This window comes from Carcharodon carcharias, chromosome 11, assembly GCF_017639515.1.
Source record: "Carcharodon carcharias isolate sCarCar2 chromosome 11, sCarCar2.pri, whole genome shotgun sequence".
NCBI lineage: Eukaryota > Metazoa > Chordata > Chondrichthyes > Lamniformes > Lamnidae > Carcharodon > Carcharodon carcharias.
In genome coordinates, this window is record NC_054477.1 from 68,698,088 (window position 1) to 68,718,863 (window position 20,776).

Here is a 20,776-nt window from a genome sequence, read left to right on the forward strand (position 1 = left end):
ACTACATTGATCCAATACAGCTCGATGTAAACTCGAGGAACTGCACCTCATCTTTTGATTAGGAATTTTACAGTCTTCTAGACTCAACACTGAGTTCAACAATTTCAGGTCATCACTTTTGCTCCAAGTGTTCTTTTTCTTTGTATAGTAGCCATGGGTGTTCATTCTGTTTTTTCCATGTACATCTCCTCTAAATCCAGCTTTGGTTTATTTACAAGTTCCATTAGCATCTCCTTTTGTCTTGCACTAACATCCCTTGTGGCAGTTAATCTCTTCTGCCTTCCACACTTATCGCATTGTTCTCCCTTTTGCTCTTCCCAACCCTTCCCTTTTATTACTTCTATAACTTTTGCCAGTTGCTACAAAAGGTCATTGACTTGAAATGTTAATGCTGTTTTGCTCTCCAGAGATCTGCTGAGTATTTCCAGCATTTTCTGTTTATAATACTATTACAAAATAATCCAATTCCAAGGGGGACATTTGTACAAGAGAGAAGTCTTTCAAATACTAAAAACATCTGAGGGGGAAAAAACCCATAAATACCTTTACGCACTTCTCTTGAGTAGATTTTCTGGGTAAACAATTGGGACCCAATGGCTTCTGAACATCATTTTCATTCTCTGAAGTTAAATAACGAAGGTAACCATCAGAGATCCAGTCCAGCAGCACTCCAAGCAGTTCACAGAAATTGCTATTTAAAGGAGGCTAAAAGATAAAGAGGATATCTCAAACCGACAGTTACAGAATTAGAGAACATGTCATAAAATTACTATATATGTAAGTTTCCAATATTGGTTTTAATTTTGTGCTTAAAGTAGGTGACATTGATACTAAATATATACTGAAAAAATGCACTGTAAGGATCAAGTGCTGATAAAGGTTAAAACATCTCAGTGTCTAATGCGTGTCAACCCCAAAAACAGAATACCACCCTCTCATGCATTAGTTTGATATCTTATTTAACATTTCAGTCATGCCTAATGCCTCACATGAAAACTTCTCCTAGACAACATAAACAAACATCATATTGGCTGTTTTGTGCAAAAGGTTCATGTGCACAGGAACTGGGTCAAAACTACAGTTTAGATTTACTACCATGATGTTAGAAATGGGAAATCAGAAATATGTGGAGAGTTGAGATTCTTTGTTTCAGTGGAACAAAAAAGCTGAGTAAATTTTAATGGATGGTTATGGAGGGCAGTTGGAGAAGCCATTACCAAAGATGTGCTAGGGTCATTGAGATAACTATGAGTGGAACTGATTAAGGACAGATAACAAAGATGGATCACAGAGGCACCACTATCAATCAAAACCAATGCCATTGGTGCCAGAACTAAAGCTGTATTAGTTCTGTGGGCAGTGCAGAAGCTAGATTGCAAGGAGTTTTGGGACTGGCATTACAGTGATTGGAGAGGAAAAAGGGTTTAAGATATGGGAAGGTAGCAGGAAAAGATGAAAGGCTTGCCTTTTTGAGCGAAGGTGATGATGACAGTTTTCAAGAGGATGGGAATGATGCCCATGTAAAGGGAGTTCCTTATGATTGTTAAGATATTTGAATATTCAAGAGTTGAAGGAGCCAGAGGTGTCTCTCATGGAGGAAATAAGCCTGGTAAGAGTGAGTCACAAAGGAAGCTGGGGATGAATTCAGATTAATATGTCAAGACAAAGATTGGGTAAGATAATAAGAAGGGGCAAGATACAGTAGCTGAAGTAGCTGCACAAATAGTCAAAACTTCTTGCTGCTGGAGGCAAGAGTGGGGGTTGGGTAATGGTGGATGGGGTGTGAAATTAAAAAACATGTCTGAATTTTAAAATCAGTAAAATACTCCACAAATTGGTAGTCCATGATTTCACATAAAAACCAGCTAATGTGGCAAAATATCTTACTTGATTGATCCTACGAGCAGGTTGAATCTTCTCCTGTTTTCCCAATCTGATCTCCTTCACATCAGTGGGAACATTTTCATGATATTTCCGCACCATACCTAGATCATTTTTCCTCTGCAGGGGAGTAAGATTCATAGGTTTTTCTTTAAAATTATGATGACATCTTTCAGTGGGATATAATAGAAATTGCTAGCATACGTAAAGAGACAAGATGGGTGTGGATTCTTTTACAGAAGTTCAATTTCTTTAGAGATGCTGCAAACTTAGTTTTTTCTTTGAGCTTTTAACATTAGATATGGTTGTAGAGTCAGCATCAGTTACCACTCCTGTAATCATTCTCATATGACCATCACTGCCCAAATACTGTAGTAGATTAAATGAAACCCAGGAGTTGGCCCAAAATTGACGATTGGCACCCTACATTAGCCTCTGGTTCAAAAGGGATGAGGCATAAGTAGATTAGCCAAACTACACATTAAATATTAGTACCAGACTTTAAAGATGACACATGAACTAGATTGATAGGCAACCTTACTAGTTGAGAATAATAGTGACACTGAAAAAAAATCAAAAGTCTTCAAAACCATCAGAAACTGGAAATTCTGCAGCAGTAACCCACCTTCTGACTCCTCAAAGCTGTCCACTATCTATAAGGCATAAGTCAAAAGTGTGATGGAATACTCCCAACTTGCCTGGATGAGTGTAGCTCCAAGACTCACGAAGCTCAACATTGTCCAGGACAGAGCAGCCCACTTGATCAAAACCCATTCATCACCTTAAACCACTACCACCACTGGTGCACAATGGCAGTAGTGTGTATCATTTACAACTCGCACTGCAGCAACTCACCAAGTTTACTTTGACAGCACCTTCCAAAACAGTGACCTCTACAACCTAGGGCAAGGGCAGCAGAAGCATGGGGACACCAAGCTCCCCTCCAAACCACACATCATTCTGACTTGGAAATATATCACCGTTCTTTCACTGACATTTGGTCAAAAACCTGGAACTCCCTTCCTAGAAGCACTGTGGGTTTATCTACACCACATGGTTCAAGAAAGTGGGTCACTGCCACCAATACAAGGGCTATTAGGGATGCACAATAAATGCTGTCCTTGCCAGTGATGCTTATGTCCCATTAAGGAATTTTAAAAATCCATCTACCAGTGTTGTCCAATAAAAATGGCTGACTAGCCACATGTGTGGTAACAATCTCACCATTTTAGCCACAAGCTGTAATTTTAGTAGGAAATGCCTTTAATATAGTCACATAATACAGGTAATTGTACTTCAGATGTGAAAACAACATTTAGTAAAAAAAAGTTACCTGCATTCAGCATACAAGCGAGTAAATCACTTACAATGTTCTAAAACACTGTCATCTTACCATTTTACCAACAAACCCATAGGAAAATAAAGGTACACCTCAATATGCTGTGCAAAAATGAATATGCAGATCACATGCCTAATCCACATCTGTATTCCTAATTAATTACATGTGACTAGAGGCTAAGATATTGGACAACACTGCCTTAGATGACTTCATCTAGGGACATATATGTCTCTAAAGTTAAAAATAGGCTCATGACAACATAGGGCAGAATTTAACAGCAGCCCCCCTATTGCCAGGTGTGCACGGCCACTAAAAAAATTTTCTGCACCATAACCTTTTTTTGGTTCTATGGGTGGTCATCCTGCCACTTTCCCACCTGCCCCAGTTATTGACCTCTTAGACCGCTTCCCATCCTGCCTCAATTTTGAGGCTGAGGAGTTGTTGTTCAGGGACAGGGGGATGCCCAATAGGCTACCCTAATTGGACCTCAGGTGGGAAGGGGGAGGAAGGGGGTGACTCCCTCAAAGATGCCTTACTACTTCAGGTGCAACCACCCACAGGGTCGAACTCACCCCCACCACCCCCACCAGGGGTGCTCCCTCCCCACCTGGCCTGTCCATCAAGACCACCAGCCGCGCCCCCCAGTCCCTGGTCCTTGGGACTTATAATCAGGGGACTGCATATAGTCTAGGTCCTGGCCAGTGATGCCACTGGTGCTGCTGGGACTACAGAGCTACCAGCCAGGACTTCGGCCCAAGTGTGATGCTGAAATCCCATCTCTAACCAATTAACGCTCCTCAGAGTGTTAAATGGCTGTGGGCTGCTGTGATCAGCGCGGATGTATTCCCTGCTAACTCTTTGGGTGACGGTGCGGGAAACACCATCATCTGAAAAATCCTGTCCATAAAACTAAATTGCCTAACTGTTTAAAGAAAGCAGGACTCAGGAGAACAGGAATGTGTATTAATCTCACTAAAGGGAGGAGTGTGCAGCAGGTCAGGGTCTCTGTGAACTAGACCAAGCAGAGTGTGAAGCAGTTTAAGATCACTGTAAAGTAGATTGGGAGGAGTGTGCAGCAGGTAAGGATCACTGTGAAACGGAACGGGAGCAGAGTACAGCAGGTTGGGAGCAATGTGTAGAACGTCAGGATCATTCTGAAGCAGACTGTGAGGAGCGTACATCAGTTGGGATCACTGAAGTGAGAGAGAAATAAAAATGTGACATCACAAGGCAGCTGTGATTTAATTGGTTGGTGAGTATTGTAGCTTTTTTTTTCCCTTCCTCAAAAGTTATCAAATTAGTTTAAGGAGCTGGGAAATTTTTTTGGGGGGTAATGGTTAAGTGAAGCATTTCAATTAACCTCCCAATATTTAAGTGCCAACAGAAGAGGATTGAATAGCTGGTGAGTCTTTAATTTTTTGTAAGTACTAAGTTTTATTAACAATAGGTAGAGGAATGGCAGGGCAGCTCTGACCATCAGAGTGCACATCTGTTCCATTTGGAAACTCCAGAGCAGTTCCTGTGTCCTGGATAACCAGTATTCAGTTATGAGTGCTGATGGAAGTGATAGTTCATTTGGGAAGTGCAGCCAGAGCCAAGTCAATGGCACCACAACTGGCTCAGCTGTACAGGGAGGCATGGAGAAGACTGGAAAAGGAATAGTGATAGGAGGTTCGATAGTTGGGGAACCAGACAGGCATTTCTGCAGCCACAGATATGAATCCAGGTTGGTATGTTACCTCTTGATGCCAGATCAAGGATGTCACTCAAGGAACAGCTGCAGAGCACTCTGAGGGAGGAGGAGGTGTCATTAGCTGCAGCAGCTTGAGCTGTGGGTTTTCGAGCTTGAGCAGCAGCTGGCGTCATTGCCGTGCACCCATGAGATTGACAGCTTTGTGGATAGCACATTTATAGATGTGGTCATCCTGCTGCTTAAGAGTGTGCAGGGAGAGAGGGAATGGGTGACCACCAGGCAGTCAAAAAGAAGGAGGCAAGTAGTGCAGAAGTCCCCTGAGTGCATCTCACCCTTCAACCAGTATTCAGTTCTGAGTGCTGATGGAAGTGATAGTTCATTTGGGAAGTGCAGCCAGAGCCAAGTCAATGGCACCATAATTGGCTCAGCTGTACAGGGAGGTATGAAAAAGACTGGTAAACCAATAGTGATAGGAGGTTCGATAGTTCGGGAACCAGACAGGCATTTCTGCAGCCACAGATGTGAATCCAGGTTGGTATGTTACCTCTTGATGCCAGATCAAGGATGTCACTGAACAGCTGCAGAGCACCCTGAAGGAGGAGGGTGAACAGACAGCAGTCATGGTCCGCATCGGTACCAATGAAATAGGTAGAACAAAGGATGTGACCCTGCAGTCAGAATTTAGGTTGCTAGGTAGGAAATTAGCAAGCAGGACCTCAAAAGTAATAAGCTCTGGATTACTCCCAGTACCGCCTGCCAGTGAATAGAGAAATAGGAGGTTAGAGCAGTGTCATGAAGAGATTAATGTCTATTATGTTATTGGAAATTATTTTTTAAAATAGAGTTTAGTGGTCTCTGTGCTTGTGTATGTGTGTCTTAATTGGATTAAATCCAGCTGGACTAGAGGCTTCGATGTATAGAAAATAGTAGGTTTGAAATGGTAATTAGATAAACATGGGGAAGTTTAGAAACATAGGTGTCAAGGGGCGGTTTGCATTTTAAATAATGCATTCAAAAGAATGGGCGCAATCTTGCACCTTGCTAGAAGATGCCAAGCAATGTGTTTATTTTTTTTCCAGCTTACTAATAAAATTGGTGGAATGGATGGATGTTATTGTTAGAAGAAGTAAAATTAAGAGCCTAGTGATACAATGGAAAATTTACATTCAAAGAGAAAGATATGTATATAGGAGAAAGGAGATTGTGAGTAAGGCAGAGGCATTTTAAGATTCAACAAGTGTGAGAAACGTCAAGCTGCTGTCTGCTAGGATCCAGAGCTGAAAGAAACTCATTTTGAATGCAACTGTCCAGGTTGTGTTTTGCCAGGTGTTTCTTTAAATCTATGCGATTTACTGTTGCCTTACCAGTGTCTAGCTGAGGGTCAGATTAATTAAGGAATATTTGTAGTTATTACAGTAGTAATTTTGTAGATGTATGTATGTGTTTACAATCTTTCTTGTATTAATAAGTGTTTAATTTAGCTTTATAAAAAAAACCTCGAGACTCAGTGGTCTTCTTACCACTGAATTCAAAGTTTGCATCTCGAAATATACAAATTGCAAAAATGGGTTATGACAGTTGTTTCAAGTTTCCCTCTGGGATTTGAACAACTCAGTCTTTACCGTTGGCTACGTCATAATAAGCAGAAAATGTATGGCTGGAGAGATGATGCAGGAGGGAGAGCTTTAGATTCTTGGGACATTGTGATAAGTTCTAGAAGAGATGGGGGATGGGACCTGTACAGACCGATGGGTTGAACCCAAACAGAGCCAGGGCTAACTTCCTTGTAGGGCAATTTGCTAGTGCTACTGATGAGGGTTTAAACAAATTTGGCAGGGATATTGGAACCAGGAGGTAATACTAGAGAGGGATACCAAGGTGCAAAGAATATTGGGAGAGACAGACCGTACTAGAGTTGGAAATAGTATGGTATTAGGTGGGTTCAGAGTAAGAAGTAATAAAGTCTAAATTAGGGTTACTGTGCAGATATGTGAATGCGCAGAGTGTGGTAGATAAGATTGGTGTAGATAGTCATGTGGAAATATGTTGTTGTGGTGAAAACACAGACCTGGCTCAAAAAGGGCCGAACTGGGTGTTAAATATTCCTGGATGCAAGTGTTCAGGGAAGATGAGAAAGAAAGGAAAGGGGGAGGGATTAAGGAGAACATTGCAGTGCTAGAGAGAGAGGGTGTCCCAGAGGGTTTAGGAACAAGAATCCATTTGGCTGGAGCTAAATAACAAATTACAGCAGGTATGTTGCTTGGTGTAGTCTATAGGCTAGCAACTAGTGGGAAAAATGTGGAGGAACACATTTGAAAGGAATATAGAGAAGTGAAGTGTAAGAACCATAGAGTGTAATGGGGTACTTTAATTTTTCAAATATAAACTGGGATTGTAGTAATGGACAGAGAGGGTCATGAGTTCCTGCAGTATGTTTAGGAGAATTTTCAACAGCAACATGTTTCCAATTCAACAAGAAAGGAGGCATTGCTGGACCTAGTTCTTGGGAATGAGGTGGGCCAAGTGGATCAAGTGTCAGTCGGGAACATTTAGGGAACAGTGATCATTGTATCATAAGGTTTAGATTGACTATAGGGAAGGACAGAACAATTGTTACTGGAGAAAAGCCAACTTCAATGGGGTAAGAAATAAAAACAGAAAATGGAGAAACTCAGCAGGTCTGGCAGCAACTGTGGAGATAGAAACAGAGTTAACATTTTGAGTCCGTATGATTCTTCTTCAGAGTTTCTTTTTCTGTTCTTATTTCAGATTTCCAGCATCCGCATCCTGGCCAATTACCACCCCATCAGTAAAATAATGGAAGGTGCCATCAACAGTGCTACTAAGCGGCACTTGCTTAGCAATAACCTGCTCACTGATGCTCAGTTTGGGTTCCGCCAAGGCCACTTGGCTCCTGACCTCATTAAAGTTTTGGTTCAAACATGGACAAAAGAGCCGAACGCCAGAGGTGAGGTGAGAATGACTGCCCTTGACATGAAGGTAGCATTTGACAGGGTGTGGCATCAAGGAGCCCTAGCAAAACTGGAGTCAATGGGAATCAGGGGAAAAACTCTCCACTGGTTGGAGTCATACCTAGCGCCAAGGAAGATGTTTATGGTTGTTGGAGGTCAATCAATTCAGTTCCAGGACATCATTGTAGGAGTTCCTCAGGGTAGTGTCCTAGACCCAACCATCTTCAGCTGCTTCACCAATGACCTTCCTTCCATCATAAGGTCAGAAGTAGCGATTTTCGCTGGTGATTGAACAATGTTCGGCACCATTTGCAACTCCTTAGATATTGAAGCAGTCCATGTCTAAATTCAGCAAGGCCTGGACAATATCCAGGCTTGTGCTGATAAGTGGCAAGTAACATTCGTGCCCCACAAGTGCCAGGCAATGAACATCTCCAAGAAGAGAGAATCTAACCATTGTCCAAGACATTCAATGGCATTACTGATGCCCCCACTATCAACATCCTGGGGTCTACCATTGACCAGTAACTGAACTGAACCATCCATATAAATACTGTAGCTACAAGAGCAGGTCAGAGACTAGGAATCCTGTGGTAGGTAACTCACCTCCAGACTCCCCAAAGCATGTCCACCATCAACAAGGCACAACTCAGGATTGTGATGGAAAACTTTCCACTTGCCTGGATGAGTGCAGCTCCAACAACATCAAGAAGCTTGACACCATCCAGGACAAAGCAGCGCGCTTGACTGGCACCCTATCCACAAACATTCATTCCCTCCACTACCGACGCACAATGGCAGCAGTGTGTACCATTTACAAGGTGCACTGCAGGAATTCATCAAGCCTCCTTAGACAGCACCTTCCAAATCCACGACCACTATCATCTAGAAGGACAAGGGCAGCAGACAGATGGCAAGACCACCACCTGGAAGTTTCCCTCCAAGCCACTCACCAGCCTGACTTGGAAATATATCGCCGTTCTTTCACTGTCATTTAGTCAAAATCCTGGAACTCCCTCCCTAACAGCACTGTGGTGTACCTATTCCACATGGGCTGCAGCGGTTCAAGATGGCACTTTATCACCACTTTCTCGAGGGCCATTAAGAATGGGCAATAAATGCTGGCCTAGCCAGCGACGCCATATCCCATGGACGAATAATAAAAAAATGTTGCTTTTATTTCAATGGGGTAAGAATGGATCTGGCCCAGATAAAATAGAATCAAGTACTGACAGGCAAAACTGTAACTGAACAATGGACTGCCTTTAAAGGAGATATAATTTAGGCATAGTCAAAGTATGTTCCCACAAAGAAGAAATATAAGGCAAAGAAATCCAGAATGCCCTGGATGATGAAAGATACGGAAATTAAGATGAAGCTGAAAAAGTGTGCTAAGGCAGGTATGAAGTGGATAATTCAACTGAGAATGAGGCTGAATAAAGAAGGTTCAAAGGAGAATTGAAAATGCAAATAAGAGAAGCAAAGAGAAAACATGAGAAGAGGCAGGCAATGGAACCCAAATGTCTTCAACAGGCAGATAAATAGTAAAAAGGGGGTTAAGGGGAGGTGTCGGGCCGATTAAGGACCAAAAGGGGATTTATACATAGAGGCCGGGGATTTGGCTTATTTAGGTAGTAGATGAATACTTTGCACCAGTCTTTACCAAGGAAGAGGATGTTGCCCAGCTCACAGTGAAAGAGGAGGTAACTCAGATATTTGAAGAGTTTAAAATTGATAAGGAAGGGGTGCTGGATAGGCTGTCTGTACATAAAATTGATAAGGTAGCAGGGCTGGGCAAAATGCAACCAAGGGTACTAAGGAAGTGAGAGTGGAAACTCAGCAGTACAACTATAATTTTCCAATCTCCTTATACTCAGAGGTGATTCTGAATGATTGGAGAATTACAAATGTTACACCCTTGTTCAAAAAAGGGTGTAAAACTAAGCCCAGCAATTACAGGCCAGTCAGTTTAACTTTGATGCTGGGGAAGCTTTTAGAAATGATTATTTGGGACAAAATAAATAGTCACCTGGGCAAATGTGGATTGATTAAGTAAAGATAGAGAGGATTTGTTAAGGGCAAATCATGTTTAACTAACTTGCTGGAGTTTTTTGATGAGGTAACAGAGAGCGTCGATGAGGGTAAACATAAGAACGTAAGAAACAGAAGCAGGACTAGGTCATTCTGCACATCGAGCCTGCTCTGCCAGTCAATAGGATCATGGCTGATCTGATGTGGCCTTAAATCCACTTTCTTGCCTGTCCCCCATAACTCTTGACCCCGTTGTCAATTAAAAATCTGCCTAACTTACCTTGAATATATTCAATAATACAGCCTCCACTGCTTGCTGGGGGAGAGAATTCCAAACATTAACAATCCTCTGAAGGAGAGAAGAAATTTCTCCTCATCGCTGTCATAAATGGGAGACCTTTTATTTTGAAATTGTGCCTCCTAATCCTAGATTCCCCCATGAAGGAAAACATCCTCTCAACATCTACCCTGTCAAGCACCCTCAGGTTCTTATATGTTTTTGTATTCATTCATGGGATGTGAACGTCACTGGCATGGCCACATTTATTGCCCATCCCTAATTGCCTTTGAGAAGTTGGTGGTGAGCTGCCTTCTTGAACCACTGCAGTCTTATATGTTTCAATGAGATCACCTCGCATTCTTCTAAACTCCAATGAGTATAGGTTCAACCCGTTCAACTTTTCCTCACAAGACAACCCCTTCATCCCAAGAATCAGCCTAGTAAATTGTCTTTCAACTACGTCTAATTCAGGTATGTCCCTCCTTAAGTAAGGTGGCCAAAACTGCACAGTGTTCTAGGTGTGATCTGACCAACGTCCTGAACAGTTGTTGCGAGACTTCCCTACTTTTATGTTCCTACTGCCTTGCAATAAAGACCAACATTCCGTTTGCCTTAATTAGTTGCTGTACCTGCAAGCTGTCTTTCTGTGATTCATGTATAAGAACATACAGGTCCCTCTGTACTGCAGTATTCTGCAGTCTCTCTCCATTTTACTCTGCTTTTCTATTCTTCCTGTCAAAGTGGACAACCTCACATTTTCCCACATTATACTCCATCTGTCAATTTTTTTCCTGCTAACTTAACCTACCTATATCCCTTAGCAGACTCTTTGTATCCTCCTCACAACTAGCTTTCCTACCTACCTTCATTTTATCAGCACATTTGCTGCAATACAGTAAAGCTGTTTTGCAAAAAAGTGCAAGTTATAATCATGTACATGGACTTCCAAAATGCATTTGATAAAGTACCTCACGAAAGACTTGTAAACAAAGATAGAACTTGTGGAATAAAAGGGACGGTGGCAACATGGATACAAAATTGGTTGAGTGACAGGAAACAAAGAACAGGTGAAGGTTTGTTTTTCAGACTGGAGGAAGGTTTATAGTGGAGTTCCCCAGGGATTGGTGTTAAGACCCCTGCTCTTCCTGAAATATATCAATGACTTGGACCTTGATGTACAGGGCACAATTTCAAAAGTTGTGAATAGTATGAAATTTGGAAGTAATGTAAACCATGAGGAGGATAGTGTAGAACTTCAAAAGAGCATGGACTGGTTGTTAGAATGGGTGGAAAAGTGTCAGATGAAATTTGATACAGAGAAGTGTGAAGTGACTCATTTTGGTAAAACGCAGAGAGACAATAGAAAATAAAGGGTACAATCCTAAAGGGGATGCAGGAACAGAGAGACCTGGGTGTATACGTACATAAATCATTGAAGGTGACAGGACAGGCTGAGAGAGTGGCTAATAAACCATAACACATCCTGAGTTTTATCAATAGGGACATATAATACTATGGCAAGGAAGTTAAGTTAAACCTGTATAAAATATTAGTTTGGCCTCAACTGGAGTATGCATAAAGTTCTGGGCACCACACTTTAGGAAGGATGTTAAGGCATTATAGAGAGGGTGCAGAAAAGATTCGCGAGGATAGTTCTAGGGATGAGGAACTTCAGTTATTTAGAAAGACTGGAGAAGTTAGGACTTCTTGAGGAATAGAAGGTTGAGAGGAGATTTGATAGAGGTACTGAAAATCATGAGGGGGCTGGACAAAGTAAATAGGGAGAAACTGTTCCCATGGCAAAAAGAAACAATGCTGGCATGAGGAAAAACTTTTTCACACATCAAGTGGTTAGGATCTGGAATACACTGTCTGTGAGTGTGGTGGAGGCAGTGTCAATGTAGGCTTTCAAAAGACAATTGGACCGTTACCTAAAAAGGAAAAATTTGCCGGGCTATGGGGAAAAGGCAAGGAGTGGCATGAGGTGAACTGCTGCTTCAGCACAGACACAAGCTGAATGGTGTACTTCTGTGCTGGAACTATTCTATGATTATACGGAAGTTGTTATTGAAGAAGCTAACAGAACACTGGAAATGATGAGTACATAGCTGTGGTTAAAAAAAAGAAAATAATCTGCATTTATATGGTGTCTTTTATGTCCTCAGAATATCCCAAAACACTTTACAGACAGTTAATTACTTAAGAGCGTTCACTAAGACCAAGTGTTTTTCAGAAGAGTTAGAGAGCCATTAAGTATTACATAGGTGCATTGAAACATTCCTCAGGACAAATTTTGGTGGAGTCTTATTATACAGTAAAGCTTTTAAATTATTACTTTGTGTTTGTCATCACTGCAGAAGATGATGCTGAGTTACACACTGGTACCTCGTACCGCTGAGGCTAATGCTGAAAGTGTCAAAAGTGTATGTGAACACAGACCTAGGTCAGATGAGGAATCTCAATACAGGTTGAGCTGACGACATTTACCCGAGGTGTTCAAAAAAGGTGTTCAGATGTCTGAAAGGGCCCTTTCATTTGAACACAAGGAACACTCAGTGCCTGTGCAACAAAGTTCCGAGCCACTTATGTCCAGCGTTACATACTGGCGTACCCTGACCCATAAAATAAAAAGGTGAAGGCCATGACTACAAAAACAAAATCTATCTCCTTGTGACACTTCAAAACTATTTACATAAACATTTCTGGTCTTCAATCCCAGACCAGCATAGATAAAGTAAACAGAAATGAACGTAAAATCGCCCGTGACCTGTCCCTCTTGTGCTCATGGTGCCTTTAATTTACGTTTGCAATGCTACGTCTAAGTGCTCCCCCCTCACTGGCACCAGCATTGGAAACAGTCTTCTGACTGTGCTGCCTTGTTGGCCTTGATGACTTTGGCGGTCATCTGCTGGCCACTGGAGCCTGTGCTGGCACCTCTTGGGAGGGAGCGGCTAGTGCCAGGCCTGTCATTTCCCCAGTCGCCACAGCCTCATCAGATGCTATGGTCACTGATGGAGGGGTGGAGGAGCTGCTGCCATCATCCAGCGCGCCCTGAGAGGAGCCCATAGAGACAACAGGAAGCTGGTGTGCCAATGTGAGATTGATCGGGACCTCCCTGCATATCTTTGATGGATGGACACCTCGCTGGGATACTGAGTACCTCATCCATCTACCACACCGACACTGACCACCTGAGGTCAGTGTCTGTGTGAGGGCTTGCAGGTCTGGGCGCAACCCCAGGAACCCCTGATTCTGTCCATGGAGCTGCCTCTCCATGAGAGTCGCCAATCTCCCAATGGAGGAGGCAGTGCACTCATCCATGATGGTCAGCGCAGTGCTCACACTCTGCATGGACCCCTCCATCATGGAGACCATGGCACACAGACCCTCATGGATCTCGGCTAGATCCTCCCGCACATCTCGCTGGACATCCAGTATCTGCCACCTAATGGGCGACTCCACAGGCTCTTCATCATCAGCCTTTGACTGAACATAGTCCTGGTTCCCAGCAGTCTTCCAACTGCCGTTGCTCTGGGCACACTCAGCTTCTGCCTTCACCTCAGGAGACTGTGAAGTTCCCTCACCAATGTGCACCGAGATACTAGCCGCTGCTCTAATGCCACCAAAGTGCTGGTATCTGCGCTGGTGCCTGCTTCAGAAAGCGGGTAAAAATGACGCCCTGTGGTCCTTCAGTGTCCGTTGTGGCCCTTCGCGGTCTGCAGATTGGATGCCTGCTGGCGAACCTAAAAGGGAGAAGGAGAACGTCATTAGTTAAAGTCATCACATTGTCCCTGTGCATGCCAGGCACCCTGGTGGGACAATGGAGATCAGCATCATGGTGCCATCATCTTCCAATGGTCAATGGGGACTCCAGGTTTGAGGCTCACAGCAATGAAGAGACTACACTAGAATGGTTTCACAATCCAAAAGTCTTACCTCTGTGCATGGCGCTCTTACCTTCATCTGGCACTCCCGCCTCTCCACGCCCGGTTGCATGGGAGCGTGCTGACTCTGGAGCTTGAGGGTGCCCTGCTCGAACCTGCTGAGCCGCAGGAGGTTGGGCAGGCCACCGCCTGTACATGCCCTCTCGGCTTGGTTATGGCTGGTCTTCTGAAAGTTCAGAGGAGCATTGATTAGCCCGCTCTCTACCTGCAGCACCATTGCAGCTTGGCCAACCCCAACTGAGGAGCACCTGGCAGAGCACATCCGAGTTGTGGGCCTCGAGCCGCAAGACACTCAGTCCAAGCAGCCAGGGCTCACCCACCTTGGCCGGCTCCAGTGACATTGACAGTTGGCACTCAGACTCTAGCACCCGAGGTCCATGGGGGGGATGGCCACACCTCAACACTTGTGCGCACTGACCCATGCCAACATGGTACTCACTGTTCCTGAGCGCAGCAGGTCACTGAAGTGTTTCCAAAACTGCACCCAGGTGCGCTGCACCGCGTCATGACTGCTCACCTAAGCTGCCACCTCCTCCCATGCCCTCTTGGTGAGGCGCAGTGGCCTCCTCCTCCCATCTCTAGGGACAAGAGTGTCCCTCCTGGCAGCCACCTCCTCCACGAGGGTAGCAAAGCACTCATCAGAATAACAGGGGGCTGAGAGCCCACCTAACCTGCCCTCCTACCTGGCATTTGCAGACGCACTCGAGTCCATCGTTAGAATAGCATACAGAAGTCCTTCCCTGGCAGCCTTTCTGGGGCTGTCTGGACTGTTTTTAATCCGGCCACCAGGTCGCCATTGGACCCAGTATCCGACAGGCCCCCATCGCCATCTCCGCTCAGCCCTTCCCGGCCAATGCAGAGCCGCATTTCACGCTGGGTGGGCTTTAATTAGCCTGCCAGTGTGAAATTGCGGTCAGGGCCTGATCGCGGGCGGCGGTCGGTTTCACAGCCACTCCTGAGCCCGCCCAACAAGGGAAAAATCCTGCCATTATTTCAAACCCATGGACGTGTTTTGATCTAATAATTAGAAGTATTAATTACAATAAGATAAGCTGTAGTCAGCAATACAGGGCTGGGCAGCAAGGAGTTAATTCGGACATTTAGTAAAAACCCAGTGGCTCATCAAAAGGGTTTGGACATTGACTAATGCAACCAAGAAGCCTGAGTACCCAATACAATGGCACAAAGGACATATCATCAATGCAATTCACTCAAGGAATTATGCAACTAAGGTCTGCACCACAGACAATAGTACTGCAATAGGGTCATTCAAACCCTCATTAACTTTGGAGCCAGGTGCTGTTACTGTACCACCTCAAACAGCAGAAGGATTGCTCATACAATGAGAACTGATAATATTCAGCTGGATATATCTTCCATGGAAAACTCTATATTGTTTCAACCAGCAGAAGCTGATGACATTTGGCTGGACTTTGCTTGGAATCAACTAAATGGTCATTCGAACAACAGGAAATATGTTGTGATATGTCTCAGTTAAAGTATTATATCAGAAGAGCAGATCTGAGTGTCTCAGCTGCAGTTGGAAGGAGGGTTAGGTCTACATTCTACACCGGACAGACCAGCCATGTTGGGGGATTGTAAGTGTTTTTAGCCTGAAGGTTTTGGGCTGCAGTCAGAAGAAGTTCGAGTATAGTCACCTAGACTCAGGCCTAGTCAACATCGGACAGACCAGCCATGATGGGGATTGTAAGTTTCAGCCAAATCATTGAGATATTGGACTGAGGATTATGTGAAGGTTTTGGTGAAAACTTGGTGTTTTTTAGCCGGTACCTTGTAATTTGTTTCAGTCATACCTTGATGACACTGGCCTGAGGGCTTTTTCTTCAGGTTTCAGGAAAAGACATGGCGTTTTGTTGTGTTTTTGTAAGTTTAAGCCGAATCGTGGGGACTTTTTGTGGAGTTAGCATTTTTGAAAGTTTAAGTCCGCATCGTGGTGACTTCATGTTGGGCACTGGGAACAGGTTGCTTTAAATTTTGGGGGTTTTTTTACTGCGGGGTTGTGGGTGATTCAATAAAGCAATTGTGAATTATTAGAAGAAAATTGGCTCGCTGGTCATTCTGTTCAAGCCATACATTTGTGAATCTGGTGTCACGAACTTGAGTGTGGGGAGGGTCTCTGAGGGAAAAGGGGAACCCCTACACTTGGGGTATGGGTTGGGGAAGGGGAGGGGAAAAGAGGTGGGGGAGAGAGGACAAAATGTTCTTTTCATTACTTTATATCTTCAATAGATTTTGCAACATTTTCTACAATCATTTAAAACTCACTTGCAGGTTTTCTAAACGATTTTGCACCTTTTTGGCCTGAGTTTCCAACTTCTCATTCTGTTGCTTTACATTGTTAATCTGAAAAATATCACCAGCAGCATCAGCATTAAAAGACATACGCTTATCTAGTATTTCTGCATTGGAAGCTAGTGCTTCACAGTTTTAAGTAGATAACATTCATTTATATTGTTTGAAACAGATAAATGTACATTTACTGTTTATAAATGGTGGGTGGGAAGGCCGCATGAGGGAAGTTAAGGAGGGAATTTCCACTTTAACACACCTAGGAAAATATGCACCTAAATTTATGACTTTCTGCCATTTAATTTTAATTGTAAAAAATCATGAGCTAGTGATGCGCTGTTTTCCAGTGCGTTATCAGCAAATGTGTCAAGCGCCAAAGAAGGAAAATTCTACTTTAATGCCTATGCACAGCCAGAATGGTTTGTTTCCTTGATCTATAGTTCAGTCTCGTTCAGTCAAGTTAACAGACTGCTCCATTGAAGTGAAATACACCAATGCCTATTGAACAGCCATTATACCACTGCCAGACAGAACAGTACTGAAGTGACAAAGAAGCATGATGATAATTGGGTTATAATGATAGCAGATCACACCATTTAATGCAATTCGTCACATTGATATTTGTTGGAATCAACCTGCCAACATAATAATTCACTAACTTTAACAAGCTCCTAAGCAGTATGGTTTTTAACAAAAGTTCATTTTTTGACATTTAGTCGATAGATATTTAGTCTGTAGGTTACTCAAAATAATAGTTTGTTAGAACTAAATCTCCAACATAAGGCCAACATTCAATGTTCACAAGTCAACTGCTGACTATACGTCTACCTATTCAGCTGAACATTATCATCATTACTCATTTGAAATTGCATAAAAAACTTCTATGACCTGCTCAACAACATTCAGTAAATTAAGCAGAAGAAGTTTGTAGAGATAAGATGGGAAAAAGCTATTAATGAGAATAACGTTAAATTTGATAATTGGGAACAGGGAAGGTGAGCAAGCTTGATAGATAAGTTAGATTTAGTGTAGGACAAGTTGCCGATAGCAGAGCTTTCATCAATTTGGAATTTGTGGTGGATGAAAGTTGACAGTCTGGTAAGATGGGCACTGGAAAGTTGGAGTCTAGAGCTAAGGCAAGTGGACGGGGGTTCAACATCAGTGGAAGGTATAGTAGGAGTGGAGGTTGATGTAGAGAAAGTGAAAATAAGTGACTTTGCTGATGGATTGGGTATGGTTTTGAAGATTAGCTCTGTACATTCAATGTTTGTATAATGTGGTCCATCCTGAGCAACTAGCCAGGGAAGGAAGTAACATGTACATGATGCATGAAGTACACAATTTTGTTTTTGTTCCATTCCACAATATTTGTTCTTTCCACATGGTCTCACAAAGGTGTCAAATAGGGAAAAAATAAAGTAAGTTTTTGTGATATAGTAACTTCAGATAGGATATGGTTGTACACAGATGTTCATGCTTTTCCCCTGATTTTGTATTTTTTGACACTGCAACACTCCAAGGGGAAGGAGAAACAATTAAGATTAAAGGAAATTAAAAAGGCTTCATTCACATATTGCTCTAACTCATGAAGGATCTAACTAACTTGATTGCACCTGCAATACACAAAAGGTTTTCCCTGGTCTGGAAACAGTCACTATATTCATGACCTGAGGCAAGTAACTCTCTATAACTGTACCAGTTGAGACACAACCATATTATGGTAATATAAGCTTTACAAAATAGTTCTTGCCTGTTTTTTCATGGAGTCATTTAATTCCTTTAATGTGTCAAAGGAGGATTTAAGTCTCTTGTTTTCCTTTATCTTCTCCTTTAAGGCATTTGTGAGTTGACTGACTTCTGCAGCATGTTGCTGTGGAAAACAAAAAAAAAAGGGTAGATTTTCAGCTTGCCACCCAGGTGTAAAATTGGCATTGTGGATCAGCCACCTAATGCAGAAATTGCCCAATTTCCACCTATTTCAATTAAAATGAAAGATAGGTGATTTTGCTAGATGGCCAATTCACAGTTTCAGTTTTACCTCCTGTTGGAAAGCAGAAAACTTATTCCATTGAGTCTCATTATTCACAGTCTAACTTTCTGAATACATTCATATTCAACAAGGCTACAGACTGTTAATCTTTTCAATTTAGACATGTGTGAGTAATTCCAAATTGTCACTTTTCCATAATCTGCACTTTCCCATAACCATGGGAAGACCATTCCAGTAGTAGCACAGCTGGCCCAATACTGGGTAGCAAGCAAGATATTAGTGATGGAAAAAGCAACTAGGGAGGACTGTCAACAAATCAAGAAAAATGGGGAAATATTCAACAAAACTTGGTCCTTTCAGTGAAAGGCTGATATCACTTTGCCATGAGGAAACCAACATTGCTAAATGCAGTGTGCCCCAATTCTATTACATGGCAGAACTGTATGGCTAATTCATGCAGGTATAGTATGATGGGAGTAGCAGAAACAGAAATGGAGCAAATTTCCATGAGATTGCATTACACCGTGGTAGTCTTACCACCATCTGTGACATCAGCAGCAACGGGGGAATGGGGTGAGGGGTTGGAATTTGATGTAGAAATCACATTTCCCCGCCACCAAGAAAACTGACACATCCAAAAAGAAAATATAACCTGAAATTAACAGGTCCCTGCCCAATTTCCAACCCGCTTGCTCTTAGGCATCCTGATAATGCCTCCAGTTTACCAAGAATTCAAGGAAATTCAGGATTTTAAAATTCTTTCATGGGGTGTGGGCATTGTCGACAAGGCCAGCATTTGTTACCTATCCCTAACTTCCCTTGAACTGAATGGCTTGCTCATGGTCTGGAGTCACATATAGACCAAACAAAGTAAGGCCTTTAGTGAACCAGATGAGTTTTTACCACAGTCAATGATAGTTATTGTGGTCACCACTACTGAGATTAATTTTTTTTATATTCCAGACTTATCAACTGAATGTAAAATCCACTAGGTGCCATGGTAACATTTGGGCTTCTGTCCCCAGCATTAGCCTGGGCCTCTAGATTACACATCCAGTGATATTACCATTATGCCACCACTTCCCACAAAGGATTCTTATCCTTCAGTTATTATCATGTGAATGACTATAGCAGAAAGGAAAAATGTGACTTGAAGAAAGAACTCATATTTATACAGTGTGCTTTTCATTCTTGGGATAGCCTGAAGTGCTTTACCGCCAATTAAGTACATTGAAGTGCAATGACAATTGTAATGAAAGGATGCATAACAGCAAATTTGAGCACAGCATGGTCCCTTAACAACACAGAAATAATGACCAGGTAATTTGTTTTAGTGATGAAAGTTTGAGGGATAAATATTTGCCTGAACGCCAGGAAGAAGTCCCATGATCTTCTGTCAATAGTATCATTGGATAAGTTACATCCTTCTGAGAAGGCAGACTGGGCTGCAGTTTAACGTCACATTCAAAGATGGCATATTCAATAGTGCAGCACTACCTCAGTACTTCAATAGGCATCAGCCTGGGTTGTGTTCAACTATCTGATGTGGAAATTGAGCCCATAACTTCCTGACTCAGAGGTGAGAGTGCTACCACTGAGCAAAGGCCAATACCAAATACAGATTCTGCTTTATTGTACTTCTAGCCGAATTGGTTGTGCATATTCTTGTGGACTGGGGTCAAAGAGTCAGGTATGAAGCAAATCAAGGCATCAAACAGTTCAGAAGATGCGGTCCCAGATAAAATAAATAGACTTACTATAGGCATTCCTTGTGATAATGCATGATACATTACAATGGAGCACCACAGCCAGACTATATGACAGATGGAAGTCTAGATGAGAAGTCACAGAAATCATGGGCTAAGCAATAATTCTTATTACCACTGCTAGCCACCGCAATGCAATACTAGGACTAAACATTCTCCAACATACAAATTTTTAAAAAAGCACAGGAAGCAGGCAAACTGTGTAGCAAAGTTGTTCCAGTGCAGCTACAACACTGGCATCCAGCTGCAATGGGGAAAATTGTCCAGAGATGTTCCGTCCACAAAAAGCAGGACAAATCTAACCCGGCCAAGTACCGGCTCATCAGTCTACTGTCGATCATCAGTAAAGTGATGGAAGGGGGGTCATCAACAGTGCTATTAAGCGGACTTGCTTAGCAATAACCTACTCACTGATGCTCAGTTTGGGTTCTGCCAGGGTAACTCAGCTCCTGATCTCATTACAGCCTTGGTTCAAACATGGACAAAAGAGCCGATCTCCAGGTGAGCTGAGAGTGACTGCCCTTGACATCAAGGCAGCATTCAACCATGTATGCAATCAAGAAGCCCTAG

The 20,776-nt window shown here is 42.7% G+C and overlaps 1 protein-coding gene across 8 annotated transcripts in view; it reads right to left on the minus strand.

The window, feature by feature from the left end:
- The window catches only part of LOC121284253 (coiled-coil domain-containing protein 138-like), a 105,449-nt gene that overhangs the window by 40,146 nt on the left and 44,527 nt on the right, over window positions 1-20,776 (minus strand). For all 8 annotated transcript variants that reach the window (XM_041199585.1, XM_041199583.1, XM_041199582.1 and 5 more), the window contains 4 exons: window positions 18,201-18,320; window positions 16,427-16,504; window positions 1,888-2,001; window positions 544-705 (listed from right to left, as the gene is read on the minus strand). In XM_041199585.1, the coding sequence (XP_041055519.1) occupies window positions 544-705; window positions 1,888-2,001; window positions 16,427-16,504; window positions 18,201-18,320 (474 nt within the window). The remainder of the gene's footprint in view (window positions 1-543; window positions 706-1,887; window positions 2,002-16,426; window positions 16,505-18,200; window positions 18,321-20,776) is intronic.